This window comes from Microsporum canis, genomic scaffold (genome assembly GCF_000151145.1).
Source record: "Microsporum canis CBS 113480 supercont1.5 genomic scaffold, whole genome shotgun sequence".
Classification (NCBI taxonomy): Eukaryota; Fungi; Ascomycota; class Eurotiomycetes; order Onygenales; family Arthrodermataceae; genus Microsporum; species Microsporum canis.
Genome location: NW_003299165.1, coordinates 379,988 through 392,669, shown reverse-complemented (window position 1 = coordinate 392,669; position 12,682 = coordinate 379,988). Strand labels below are relative to the sequence as shown.

Genomic DNA, 12,682 nt, shown 5'->3' with positions numbered 1-12,682 from the left:
ATCATATAAAGAACTGAAAAGAACTCCAGAACCGAAAATAAGAACTGAAGAGTGCCGGGGAGGGTGATGGATGGATACTATCCTGCCCCTGCTATATCTAACCTGGTATCAACTAAGTAGCACTGACAAACCTTAACCAACGCCTACGCCGAAACATTCCAGCCCAGAAACAATATGAAAATCGTAAACATCGCGTGTCGAAGTGGGAGCCATGTTTTATAAAGAAGAAAAAAAGGATAAAACAAAAAAAAAAAAAAAAAAAACTAGGTAGTCACTTGATGTACCGGCCGCGGGCGGATGGACCCAAAGCCCTTCGAGAGCAGCTCATGCATGTCCAACGACCGTCGAGCCCTCAGCCCCTTCGTGCTGTTACTGTTGTTGCTGCTGCTCATCCTTGGTCCGCCGTTCGATCAGTTTCTGGACCTGCATCTCGTCTTCTTCTGCTTGCCCTGCCTCCACGTCATTCTTTCTCTCTCCAAGGCGCTCGACTTCCCATCCCTGCGCCAACTCCGAAGCAGCCGCCTCTTCAAAACGTCTCTTCACATCTCGATCTTTCTCATACCCCTGGAACAGATCCACATCCGTAGGCCACAGCGTTTTGCGCACTGTGGCGATAGTAATCTCGAACAAGATTATGATGACCACTATCACAATCAACGTCATCCACCACAGCGCATTCTTCCCGGTCACGTGAATAAAGTTGTTGCGCACGTTATAGATCTCCGAGTGCTTGTACTGCTCCGACAGGATGATGTTCCATAACCACCACCCGCCAATGGACAGTACGAGTGGGATGAGCGTCAGAACCGTGTGGTTGTGGATTTCGAGGAATTGGAGCTTTAGGTTGATGATGATCACGCAGGCAGAATAGGTGAGCAAGCCCATCGCGAAGATCCCATTGTCGACGGTGAAAATTGCGTCCCCAAACAGACGCATCATGACAAAGTAGACCAACATTGCCTCACAAGCTGCTACCGTAGCCCATCCAAGATAGACTGGAATATTGAACCCTTCGTTACGCTGACCTTTAGTGTACAGCTCTGGAACGGCGAGAAGCGTACTCGCTGCAAGATCCTTTTCAAATATACCAAGGAATATCACCGGTAACGAGGTGAAAAGCGTGTTGAACATGCTTAAACTCCATGGCTCGTATAAACTAGTACCTGTGTACCCGTTCCAGCGCTGGAAGAGTGCCTGCGTGAGGTAGAACAACGTCTCTTTCCAGAAGGTGCCCAGCGTATACTTGCACACACGCACATAGTTCCATCGTCCATGGACCAAGAGCAGTTTCAGCAGGAACCTGAACTGTGCAATTGAGTAGTCCGATATTCTGGCTGCCTGGAGTCCCTCTTTACCCGTGATTCCGATACCAACATGGGCTTCTTGAATCATGGCGATATCATTCGCTCCATCACCTATCGCAAGAGTAATGGCACCGTTGACCCGTTTGCGAATCGAGCGGACGAGGAATGCTTTTTGCTTGGGACTCGCGCGGCAGCATATCACTGAATCCGCGCGGATGGCCAAGTGGAAGAAGTGCTCTCTCAGAGCTTCATCGCCCTCGATGACGGATAGAGTCTGTCCATCCACCACAATGACAGAGTGCGCCACGCCGCCAGTGCTGATACTCTCTATTGTAGAAGCAATGGTCTGCTTTACCGTCCCAGTCTCATGGTCCAGAATGACGACTGCCGAATAATCCTTAACAAGTCGGCATGAGTGACCGATATTAATTGCCGTCTCGCGCTTATCCCCCGTCAACATCCAGAGTTTGATGTTTGCCCGTCGCAATTTATCAATAGTCTCCGGAACACCTTTCTGAAGTTTATCTTCTATTGCTGTGGCACCAATTAGCTCGAGTTGCGTCTCAAGCCGCTCACCCGCCTCGTCAATCTTTTCTTGCCGATTAAACAAGCTCACTGTTGCTTCTTTATAGACCTGTTTCCACTCTTTATACTCTGACTCCCCAATAAACCGGTATGCATACAAAAGGGTACGTAACCCTTCTGTTGCGAAATCATTCAGATGCTGGAAACAGCGCTCAAATACCAATGGCTCGTTCGTCACCAGGGATTCATCAACCAGTTCTTCATCTGCGGCCCCATCATCGGTCTGAAATGAGATACGTGGACTTCCCCTGCCACCAAGCTGCACTGATGGCCGCGGGCTGTAGTTATACATTTCATGCCTGTCGTCTATGATATCTAATCCGCCGTCTGTCTCACGGTCACGTAGCCACACATCGATGCTCTGGCGAATAGACTGGCCCTGATTACCCGAAATGCTAGAGCGTCGGCCTGCAAAGCTGGATCGATGGATGCTGAGACTTTTCCTCCCACCACGAGAGATATGTTCACTATTCCGACGGATAATTTCCATACTCTCCATTGCCTTGCGTTTACTGGCACGACGCTCTATTTCCTGGATCTTTTCACCAGCCAGGGAAGCCTGTTTCAGGAGCCGAGTGATGGTCGAATCAGCTCCTTTTGTAAACACACAAATTCTCCCATCTGGCAAGCGTACAACAACTGACATGCGTTTCCGTGAGCTGGTAAACTCAATTATATCTAAAACTTCGTATGTCTCTTCAATGATGTCATCGTTGCTGCCTTCCGATCGTCGAAGGGTGATGCTGTTTGGCTGCCTGTCAGAGACAAGATACCCCAGCTCTTTTGCAGCAGTGACGAGGGCAACTTCGTCCGGTGATGCGGCCTGAAACGAATACTCACCATCCTGCCCGCACTCCGGCAAACAGGTATGGCATAGGGCCATGGCGATGATGAAGAATCGTACCCTCTTTGCGAATAGTGTGTGCGGCTTTTGCATAACGTATTGCAGCATCTCTGTGGTCTTTCCACCATGGTATGAACGAGATTTCTTGCTAGGTTTCCACGGCCCCAATTCATGGGTGGTTGTTTGGGAGACACCAGACGGTCTGGATATTCCAGATGGCCGACCCATGTTTTGATCACCAAATGACTTTACGCGAGCAGATTTCTTGCCCTTGCTGTGACGGCGGAGGAGTAGTTTTTTTGTTGCCTCATCAGCAGCTTCCTGGACTAGATCAGGGTCATGAAGCCAAGCGGTTCCAGCAACGCTCATCTTGCGGAAACGCATCGAGTTATCGGTCAATGTGCCGGTTTTGTCAGAAAATACATAACTATGCCTGTTAGAAATAGCCTTTCAGAAATAACAGAAGCTAGAAAACATACCTAATCTGCCCAAGTTCCTCATTGATTGTCGAAGTTCTGGCTTCTAGTGGCGTGTTCGACGGCTCATCATACATGTCGACATCATTCAATAGAAACATCTGAGCCACCTTGACAATCTCTAAACTCACATAGAGTGAGATAGGAATCATTGTGTTCAGCATGATTAAAAAGGAGGTAAATATCGGACCGTATGAAACATTTGCTCTTTCAAGGTACCACGACATGCGTTCCGTGCTGCGAGACCAGTATTTATATGCAATCGTACATGCACCTGCTAGAGCAACCACAAAGACGACGATAACAGCCACGACGCGGTTGACCATATTTTGAAGTGCTGGAGCTTTGATACGGGGGTTTTTAGTGGCATTCATGCGGATTTTGCATTCTTCCCCCGTATATATCACCATTCCAATTGCCTGGTGAGTATTGCGGAGGATACTACCACGGTAAACGACCTCAGTATTAGTCAGGGGTGCGGTCTCATCTCCTACTGTAACGTTCCCTTCAAACTTGTAAAGGTCAATGTTTGGATCTTCGAGTACAAAGTGGGTTGACCGGTCATTGATAATATCATCCACTGTGCCAAACGTTTTAGCAACAACAGGGCATGGTTTCTTGCTTTTAAGATTGGTTTCGCCATCTAATGCCATCGTTTCGATGTATGCTATCCCATTGGGATCGTTGGCATGCAGTAAAACGATGTCTGCAGGCACTGCCTGGTCACGCTCAAGCTTTATAATATCACCAACCTGTATGTTTACCCATTTCACATTCATCCATGGTTGTGAGTGTTCTGTGGACTTCGAGTTGGCATCACATGCTGTTTTTGGCAGAGACTCGTAACATTCATCTTGCATCTCCTGGGACGGACGCAGTACAGATGCAATTCGATTATTCTCTTCTTTATCAAGTCGATATCGACGGAAGTCATCGTACCCTTCTTTACCGATCGAGATTCCCACGAAGATAACCAAAGGTACAAAAGTGGTGAACGTGCCCGTGGTGCTTAGGCCAGGTATCATTTGCAGGATCGCAACGCATAGAAAATAGAAATTTGCAAGTTTCGAGAACTGCGCGATTAGTTGACGGGGCAGGAAACTCCATATGCTATACCGACTTGAGCGGATCGTATTGGATATATAGTGCTTTCCAGTGCGTTCATCAACCCGAGGTTTAGTGTTATGAGCATCGAGGTCAATGTGTCTGCCATCAGCGCTTGGGGGGATATCTTTTATACGTAGGACGTGCGTCTTGAATAAGGAAAGAAGAAGAATGAGCCAGCTATTTATGGTGTGGGTTATGGAATACTTCTTCACTCGTTTGGTAGTTATGAAGGAAGTCGCTGAACTCAAGAAATCCGGCTGCTGAGGCAAGGTCCCATAGTCATCTTTTTCCGCGGTGAGCTCATGAGATATATCACTGCCAATGGTCTTTTCGTCACCCTGCCCGCTTGTAGAAGCCGTATTGTGTTCCAAATCAGTTTCTTCCGGCGATTTTGATATAAGGCTCCGGTTGAAGAGAGCTCGACGAAGTGAGTATCCTCGGTTACGGTTTGAAGGAGCTACCTTGAGTACGGCCGGAGTAGTAATTGTCGGAGACGTATCAGAGTCTGAGTCGGTGGCCCTCGTAGATGACGTAGCCTGTTCAACTCGGTCAATGTCGGTCGAAAACCGTACTCGATGGAGGGACTGTCTCGGCGGATCAGTACCAGGCACATTTTGAGGTGACTGCTCTTGTCTACTGGTATCTCGCAACACTATGTTTTTATCCCCCCCGATGCCTCCGTTTCCCGTGTCTGTAGGTATCGCTTCCCCATCATTGCTCGACTGTCTTAACGGGGAATTGGGTGTCTGACGAAGCGAAGAGCTGGACGAAGTCCTCGATCCCAGACCACTTCCTCCAGCCATCTCTCTCTCCCCGGAAGAAAGAATATATGGGACTGTTTTTCCTTCAACTAAATCTGGGGCTCAGAAACCGGGTGATCTCGCTCTTTATTATGAGTTCTTTAGCAGCGTCAAGTGTGTTTCACGGAAGCCACTGCTTAGTTCTCATTCTGATAACTCGTTATCGAAAACGATCGAAGGATCTTCAATGGAAGCGAGCCAGCGCTTCACGGCCTATCAAAAACAAAGAGAGAAATATATTCTCATTAAATGAAGAGAAAGACAAGCTGAAAAAGAGGCAGAGAGGGAAAAGGAAAAAAAGTCGAATCGCTTGATAAAAACGCTATGGGTCAGGCTTGTCCTATGGTATGGTAGGACCCCCCTCCATCCGACGTAGGCGTTCTTGTCTCGAGCAGCCACAGATCGCGAGTTGGTGTATCCTCTTCCCAATCGCCAGGCCCGCCAGCTCTTGCATAATACCTGTATTATCGTTATCGTGAGGGAAATATTCAACTCTCCGCCGGCAGCCTCGAGTTTGTCTTGTCCTTGCTGCGTTTTTTCTTGCCTGAGACAAAAAAAGATGCGATTAAAATAGAAAAAAAAAAGAGTCTGACGTAACCAGCGAATTGCGTGTCCCGACACCTCGGCTGAGTCATCTAAGACAGGCACATGACGTGAGCATGACAGGGGTGAGAAGTGGGTCCCTCCTCCATTTCCAACCAATAAAAAGGTGTTCTTTGATCTCGGCGCATAGTTAGCGCATGATGCGGGAAGTTTGGCGCCGCATGCGCATTTGAGTGGGTGAGCGCGCTTGATTCCGTTCATGCGGCAGCAAAGCCACAAACCCCAGCTCATTATACGGTGAACGACGCCGTGTTAGATATTAAATGTGTATTTCATTCTGTTTGCATAGTAAGGTCCTTTAGTCATACATTCCTTCCCCCCCTGGATGTGCAGACTGGATTATTGCTTCCTTTGCAGATAAAAGAATAAAAGAAAAAAGTCCAAGTACATGATAGGGATAATAAATATCAATGGGCCACAGGCCATATTAAGAGATAGAATCAGAGACTAAAAGACCTTAGGATAAAAGGAAACGAAACGACCTAGGCCCTAGTAACGGCCTCCTGGTGGTGGGGCACCATATCCGCCTTGTGGAGGATAGCCTGGCCCGCCCTGAGGAGGGCCAGATGGAGGACGACCATAACCACCTTGTTGTGGTGGTTGTCCGTAACCGCCTTGTGGTGGTGGCTGGTTGTAACCACCTCCAGGATAGCCACCTTGTGGGGGAGGCTGTTGACCATAGCCGCCGTACTGCCCCTGTGGTGGTGGTGCATTGTACTGTCCGGGTGGTGGCCCTCCAGGAGCGCGCTGGGTTTTCTCGTCCTTGGTGTCGTAAGAGGAGTCAATTGCGCCAAGCATCATTTTGGCAAGCTATGATTTGAAAGTTAACATTGGAAAATTCAATCCGGCTTTACACATATTCGATGGCTTACCCAGAGCTCGGGAGTCAAATCGACAGGAGGGTTTGCACGAGACATTTCATCCTGTTCAACCTCAAAGTCTAGAAGGATTATTAGTACACTCCTTTTTTCACACCGAGTCTATCTGAAAAGATAAAACATACTGGAAGTACAGTCGACAAGCTCGCCAATACCGGGCTCCTCGTCAAGCTTAGATAAGAACTCTCTGGCCTTCAAATCGTTTCCGACCTGAGCAAACTGGAAGGAGACAGCCCCGCGGCCGTATCTTGGGTTCGATTGCAGCTCTTGGGTTGCGCTACGGATGGCGTCGAATACGGCACCCTGAGCTTCTCCAGCAGGCTGGCCATCTGTGACTGTAATGACCAAGACAGGCTTTCTAAGCTGACCTGCTCTGGCTGGGGAGAGGACCAGCGGCTCCAAAACTTTGTTCTTCAGGCTGGTTCCCATGGGGGTGAGGCCCTTAAATTGCATACGCTGCATAAGAGCTTCGACTTGTCCCTCATTCCGGATATTGTTACCCTGTTCGTTGGAGTTCATGAAGCGAACCTGGATACCGTCATCATCAAACAAGGAGGTGGCAAAGGTAACGCGTGAGATAATGAGCTTGAGATCTTTGATACGTTCACCATTTTCCTCAAACTGCATAGAGCCACTGTCATCGATATAGAGAACCACATCGAAGAGGGCAAGCTTGACGATATCTTGACCAACCTCGCGAGGAACACGCCATGCAGCGCAGAGCTGGTCCACCTGGCTACTGATCCTGCTCAAGATCTGGTCAAGAGCAGGCGAGTTTGGCGGGTACATGCCCTGTAATTGCTTCTCATTGATGCAGCTCTGGAGAACCTGCCTGTACGCGGCTTGCTGCTGAGGGTTTGGAGGGCCACCGAATTGTTGTTGGCCTTGTTGGCCTTGTTGACCCGGAGGGTAGCCTGGCGCACCGCCTTGGGGAGGATAGCCGGGTCCTCCCTGTGGAGGATAGCCGGGTTGGCCTGCACGGAATTGGCCCGGTGGGCCTTGTCCCTATAAGAAGAAGGATGGTTAAGGTAAAGAACAGATATTGTTGAGAGTTTTTTTTTTTAAAAAAAAAGCCAAAACCGGATGAACCAAATACTCTGAAAATAAGAAACTGTAGAAAAGAAAAACACGCTGGAAGAGAAAAAAACGAACGTATTGAGCCTGGTTAGGGGGATATTGCTGCCCGTAAGCTGGTTGCTGCGGTGGTGCTCCATAGGGCTGATGTGGCTGTCCATAGGGTTGTTGTTGTCCATAGGGTGGTTGTTGCTGTCCATATGCGGGCTGCTGACCATAACTAGGCTGCTGTTGACCATAAGCAGCCTGCTGGCCATAAGCACTCTGTTGGGGAGATTGTGGTTGTTGCTGGTTCCTATAGTAAGGATTTGGTGTTCCACTCTGCGGGGGAGGCGAGGCGCTCCAAGGAGGAGCTTGAGGCTGAGGACTGGCCTGAGAGCATCTTCGCGTTAGGCACGTTTATGGGAGTTCGGGATTGTTTGTTTTCTATGGTCATGAACCGGGCCAGTAAGGCTCACGCTCAAGAGCATAGTATTTTATTTATTAATCCGAGAAACAGGCCCATGACGTCACAAAAACGAAACGAAAAAAAAAACCAAAATGATAATGATGACTCGCGGACGCAGCAGAAGCATGAGACGTAACAATGGAAGAAAAATATCAAGCAGTGTTGTCCGTGGGAGGAGCCGCGTCAAGGGGGGCGCTTACTTGAGATGGAGGGCCGCCAGAGCCGGGGTATGCTTGATATTGTTGTTGTCCAGGCTGTTGAGAGAGGAGAGAGAAGAGTCAGCAATACTTCTCCAGCATCGAAGAAGAGAACGAAGAGCCCCCTTATCTTTCGAGAGAGGATATATAAAAAAAGGTGGTGTATGTAACATACGTATCCTGGAGCACCGCCTGGAGGAGGGGGACCGCCGGGATAGGAGGAGGGCGCGCCCTGGTTGGCAGCAGCCATTTTGGAAGCGAGCTACAGCGAGAGACCAAGGCCAGATTGTCAGTTATGAGCAGTAATAAAATAGATAAGAAATAAATAAATGGAATGGCTTGATGTTGGCGAGCTGAACGCTGAAGCCTTGGAGGGGTTGTATATCTATGTTTATGGCGGGGTCTCCTGTAGCGCGAAAGGCGTGAGACTGGGGGACTTACACCCATCTCTAGAGTCGAAAATAAGAAGAGAAGAGGAATATGAACTGATAAGAAAAAAAGATGGCGATGGCTTTAGGAAGAGCCGGAAGAATGAAGATGGTTTGCTTCGTGTTGATGAAAGCGGAAAAAAAGTGGTGGAGGAAAGATGGGCTGAGCAAAAAGCCGTATAAGACTCGTAACCACAGGGGGAAAAAAGGCCCCGCGTTCAGGTTCACAGCCTCTTTCTGCTTTTTTCTTATATTAGTTAATTAATTACATACTAAATAATGTAAATATTATATTATTCAGAATTTAAGTAGCTTGTTTACACGGCCAAGACACTAACTGAGCCTCATGAAGAAAATACTTGAACGGTCGATATTCTGTGGCTATCGTGGTGTAAATATATACAGTAACTAAACATGTAGACATGAAGATATACAGAATAAGAAAGGCCAATAGTTATCACCGTATAGGTCTTTGACCTCTTGTCATAGAATAAATCACTCCTAAAACAAGTTAATATCATGTATATATATATATGTACTAGATAGGGATAGATTCACCTGGGAGAATTCTACAGTGTTGGAAGCAAAATCGCCGTTCATCCCTCCAGAGAGGTCGAGGTGGCCTGTCACGACGTCTGACTTGGGCATCTTCCAGACAGTCTGCCAGAAGCCATTCGCCCGAGCGGAATACTTGTGCCCAGACGTGAGCTCCAGGTTCTGGAAGGTAACGGTAGTCTCGACGGACTGCTTTGGTCCCAGTTCGACAAGGTCGCTCTCCTTTGCCGGCATCTGTCGACGGACCATCATGATGTTCTGCTCCACGTCTGCGCTTGCGGTCAGGTCGCGTAGCTCGAAGACGCCGAGAGAGGGTGCCAGAGTGTCAAAAACAGTGTTCCATTTGAGGACTGTGACCTGTGACTCGGCCGTGTTCTGAACAGCCACCTTGAGCTCCAACTGCTGGTCCTTGGGCACGACTTCTCGCACTGGACTGATGGAGATCTCGAGAAAGGTGGCCTGGCCCGCCATTTCAGCAGTTGTTCTTGCGTAAAGGACGAGCGTCGAGAACGAGTCGGTGGCGGTGAGATAGACGGCCAGGCAAAAGATACAGATGCCAAAGATGCTTGCCCTGGATAAAAGACTGTTAAGTGTTATCATGAGAATGCAGAGAATCAAACGGTTGTGTTGTTGTTGATGATGATGATGATGATGTTGGTTGTTGACGTTGATGGCGATGTTGTGATGATGTCAACTTCTACAGGGAAAACTTCAACTTCGTCATCAGCAAAGAACGACAAGGAGACAAGCCGAACAAGTGGCGGTCCAGTTATCCGCATCTGACCATAATATATTAACAGACGTGCTATTCCTATTACATGACATATATATACAAGTATACCCCTCCACGGTGTTGGCTCTAGCCTGCAACTAGGGAGATTCCCAAACGACGGACTCCATGGCCAGGATCGCTATCTGGTTGACAAACCGCAAATAATAACAAGCATCTTGGTGTCATGGGTGGACCGGCCACGAACCTCTTCGGCTGCGTGATCTTGTTCGAATTCCTTGAGAGAGCGTGAGAATCCCACCTCGTCTGGTGGGCCTAATGCCAGGGTGTGAAACAAGACAGCCAACAAGGGCATGTACCAGGCCTTCAAAAGGTTCTTATATCCTGTCTTCTCTTCTTTGCCCCATACTGAATTGGGCCGGCGGTGGATTCTCCAACTAATAATGAAGGGCGGTACAGAGATGCCACGTAGGCGGTGATATAACGGAATCTATGGACGAAGTACCCCATATAACACATCGACGGCGCCTTCGGGGTAGCGTTATCTCGCTCGACCCAAAGAAGCGTCTAAATGCACATACCAACAATCTTTCGAATGACCATGGCTAAACCAAAAAATTTCTTCTCGGATATAAATAATTTTCCTACCCGGATGATATACTATGTATATACATACGAACCCCTGCAGCCGGAGTAAATCTCGTCTGTTTCCCCAATTGGTGGACTGGTACATTCGCCGTACCACTATTTCTCAGCAGACAAGGAAAAAATCATTCTGCGCAGAAGATCTCCCGCTCAAGAGACGTGATGGCGCCGAAATCAATCAATTTACTTGACGACTGCCATGATAGGAAATATATATGACGACCATAGTATATGTGATCTACCCGCCTTAAAGGGCTTGGCTACAACGTGCCTGCGGAAACATCAACGTGGGTGCAGATGGCTAATTTCTTGGAGTACTCGGATGTTTGTCTTCCTATGGCATGAGGGACTCTGTCGACCTTCCTCCGAGAGGCTATGCAGACTGGAAAGCTCGAAAAGATTATTAGAGGAGAGTTCTTCTAGCTCAGTGGATCAATTCTGCCTTGGCGGACTCGCCTGGGGAAATTAAGGGCTTAAACTTGCATACGCCTTGTGAATGGTTCAACGATCGAGTTTGCTGGTACCATTCAATATCCAGTAAGAATATCCTCTATACCATCTACGGATGATGATACTCCATACTGTGTACTCTGTGTACGGAATATACAAAAGTGTAGTACACATCGTAGCTCCGAACTGGCCACCTACATTACTATGGAACACAAGACATGAGTTCAGAATTGCACAATTGATACAGGAGCAAAGGAGCCGTGTTAAGAAGCAGGGCCGCAGCCAACATGTACAAGCTTGCATAAGACTGACTACCTTACATATACTCCGTACATTTATTTTCTTTCACCCAGGCGTCATCTTCATCCAGCCCGCTGCCAAGGGTAGGGGAACCGCCGGCGTCTCATGAACTTGAAGGCTCCATGGGGTCAAGGGAAAAAAACTTCGGTTCTCCAGCTCACGCCGCTGATCTTTTCGGCGTCTACGAGCAGAGATGGCGGTTAGGGTTATTACTGGGATTCAGTCATTACTCCGTACGTATTGAAGAGATCAACAGTATGTCTCCTCGCGATCCACGCTTCGGAAAAGTTCAGCCAAAAAAAAAAAAAAAAAAAAAAAAGATCTTTCTGGAAAATAGAAGGAAGGCCATACATAGTAGTGCCCAACCTTTGGGATGAGGGATGCTAGGCTGAAAACTAGTCTACCCCTTACAGGACGTGCTGTGCCTCGGTTGCCGCCCACGACTCCTGACAAGGGCCATCATCTAACGAATTATCGCCTTAGGGCATGTGTTACCAACGCCTCGACCTAAACGGTCAGACTTTACTGTGTCATATCTTTGAGATCAGCGTCAAATCCACCTTTTGTTTTCTGACCGAACCGCCGTCCTTTACTACGTACAGATGTTTATGGGCATCTCCGCCTGGACTCTCCATCATATATCCGCACAAACGGACCCAGAGAGTCTCGCCTTGTCTCGTTTTCTTAGTGACGCTTTATTATACCTCCGCAATTCGATATTTTATGTGGTGGATATTCGTATAACATTTGTCTTATATACAGCCATTGAAAAGGCTTGTCTTCTCCGGCTGTTGACGAGCACGTTATGCGCTGAACCCTTGTCTATATAGGTGTGGTCAGACAGGGTAAAATCTCCGTGGAGCTTTGGAGTCTCTGTTCTTTCTCCAAATGGGTTGCTCTCCTACTTTGACAACCCTCCTCGAGCTACTATGAACCCCTTTAGTCCACTATAGCCAGCCTAGCATGGAATCCGGCCCTTGGAAATGCTCTTCACAGCAGAGCTGGATATGGCTCCATACGTCAAAGTATGGCTTTGATACCGTTCTTCTCCTGAGCAGGGGCCGATCGAGAAGAGGTATATAAAGCAGCTATCGAACCAAGCTGATGGATATTCTCTATCAGCCACAGCAGACTCTCATTTCAAATCAAACAGTTCCTAGAGAACTATTTCATTCATTTTTTTTTCCTTTATTCATTCATTCATTCATTCATTCATTCATTGATACATTCATTCTTTAATCTATTCATTCTTTTCAAA

The 12,682-nt window shown here is 47.9% G+C and overlaps 4 protein-coding genes across 4 annotated transcripts; all 4 read right to left on the bottom strand.

The window, feature by feature from the left end:
- Window positions 1–369: 369 nt before the first annotated feature.
- MCYG_05205 (P-type ATPase) lies at window positions 370–5,119 on the bottom strand (the record flags this gene model as incomplete). Its single annotated transcript, XM_002845290.1, has 2 exons — window positions 370–3,166; window positions 3,213–5,119. 2 exons carry the CDS (start codon window positions 5,117–5,119, stop codon window positions 370–372), a joined length of 4,704 nt encoding a protein of 1,567 aa, XP_002845336.1.
- A 1,089-nt stretch (window positions 5,120–6,208) lies between these two features.
- On the bottom strand, window positions 6,209–7,889 carry MCYG_05204 (RfeF; the record flags this gene model as incomplete). The annotated part of the gene is made up of 4 exons (XM_002845289.1): window positions 6,209–6,529; window positions 6,592–6,659; window positions 6,723–7,602; window positions 7,728–7,889. The coding sequence occupies 4 exons, from the start codon at window positions 7,887–7,889 to the stop codon at window positions 6,209–6,211; spliced, it is 1,431 nt and encodes a 476-aa protein (XP_002845335.1).
- Window positions 7,890–8,271: 382 nt separating this feature from the next.
- Window positions 8,272–8,566, bottom strand: MCYG_05203 (uncharacterized protein; the record flags this gene model as incomplete). The annotated part of the gene is made up of 2 exons (XM_002845288.1): window positions 8,272–8,373; window positions 8,492–8,566. 2 exons carry the CDS (start codon window positions 8,564–8,566, stop codon window positions 8,272–8,274), a joined length of 177 nt encoding a protein of 58 aa, XP_002845334.1.
- A 679-nt stretch (window positions 8,567–9,245) lies between these two features.
- Window positions 9,246–9,770, bottom strand: MCYG_05202 (conserved hypothetical protein; the record flags this gene model as incomplete). Its single annotated transcript, XM_002845287.1, has 1 exon — window positions 9,246–9,770. One exon carries the CDS (start codon window positions 9,768–9,770, stop codon window positions 9,246–9,248), a length of 525 nt encoding a protein of 174 aa, XP_002845333.1.
- Between the last annotated feature and the right edge of the window lie 2,912 nt (window positions 9,771–12,682).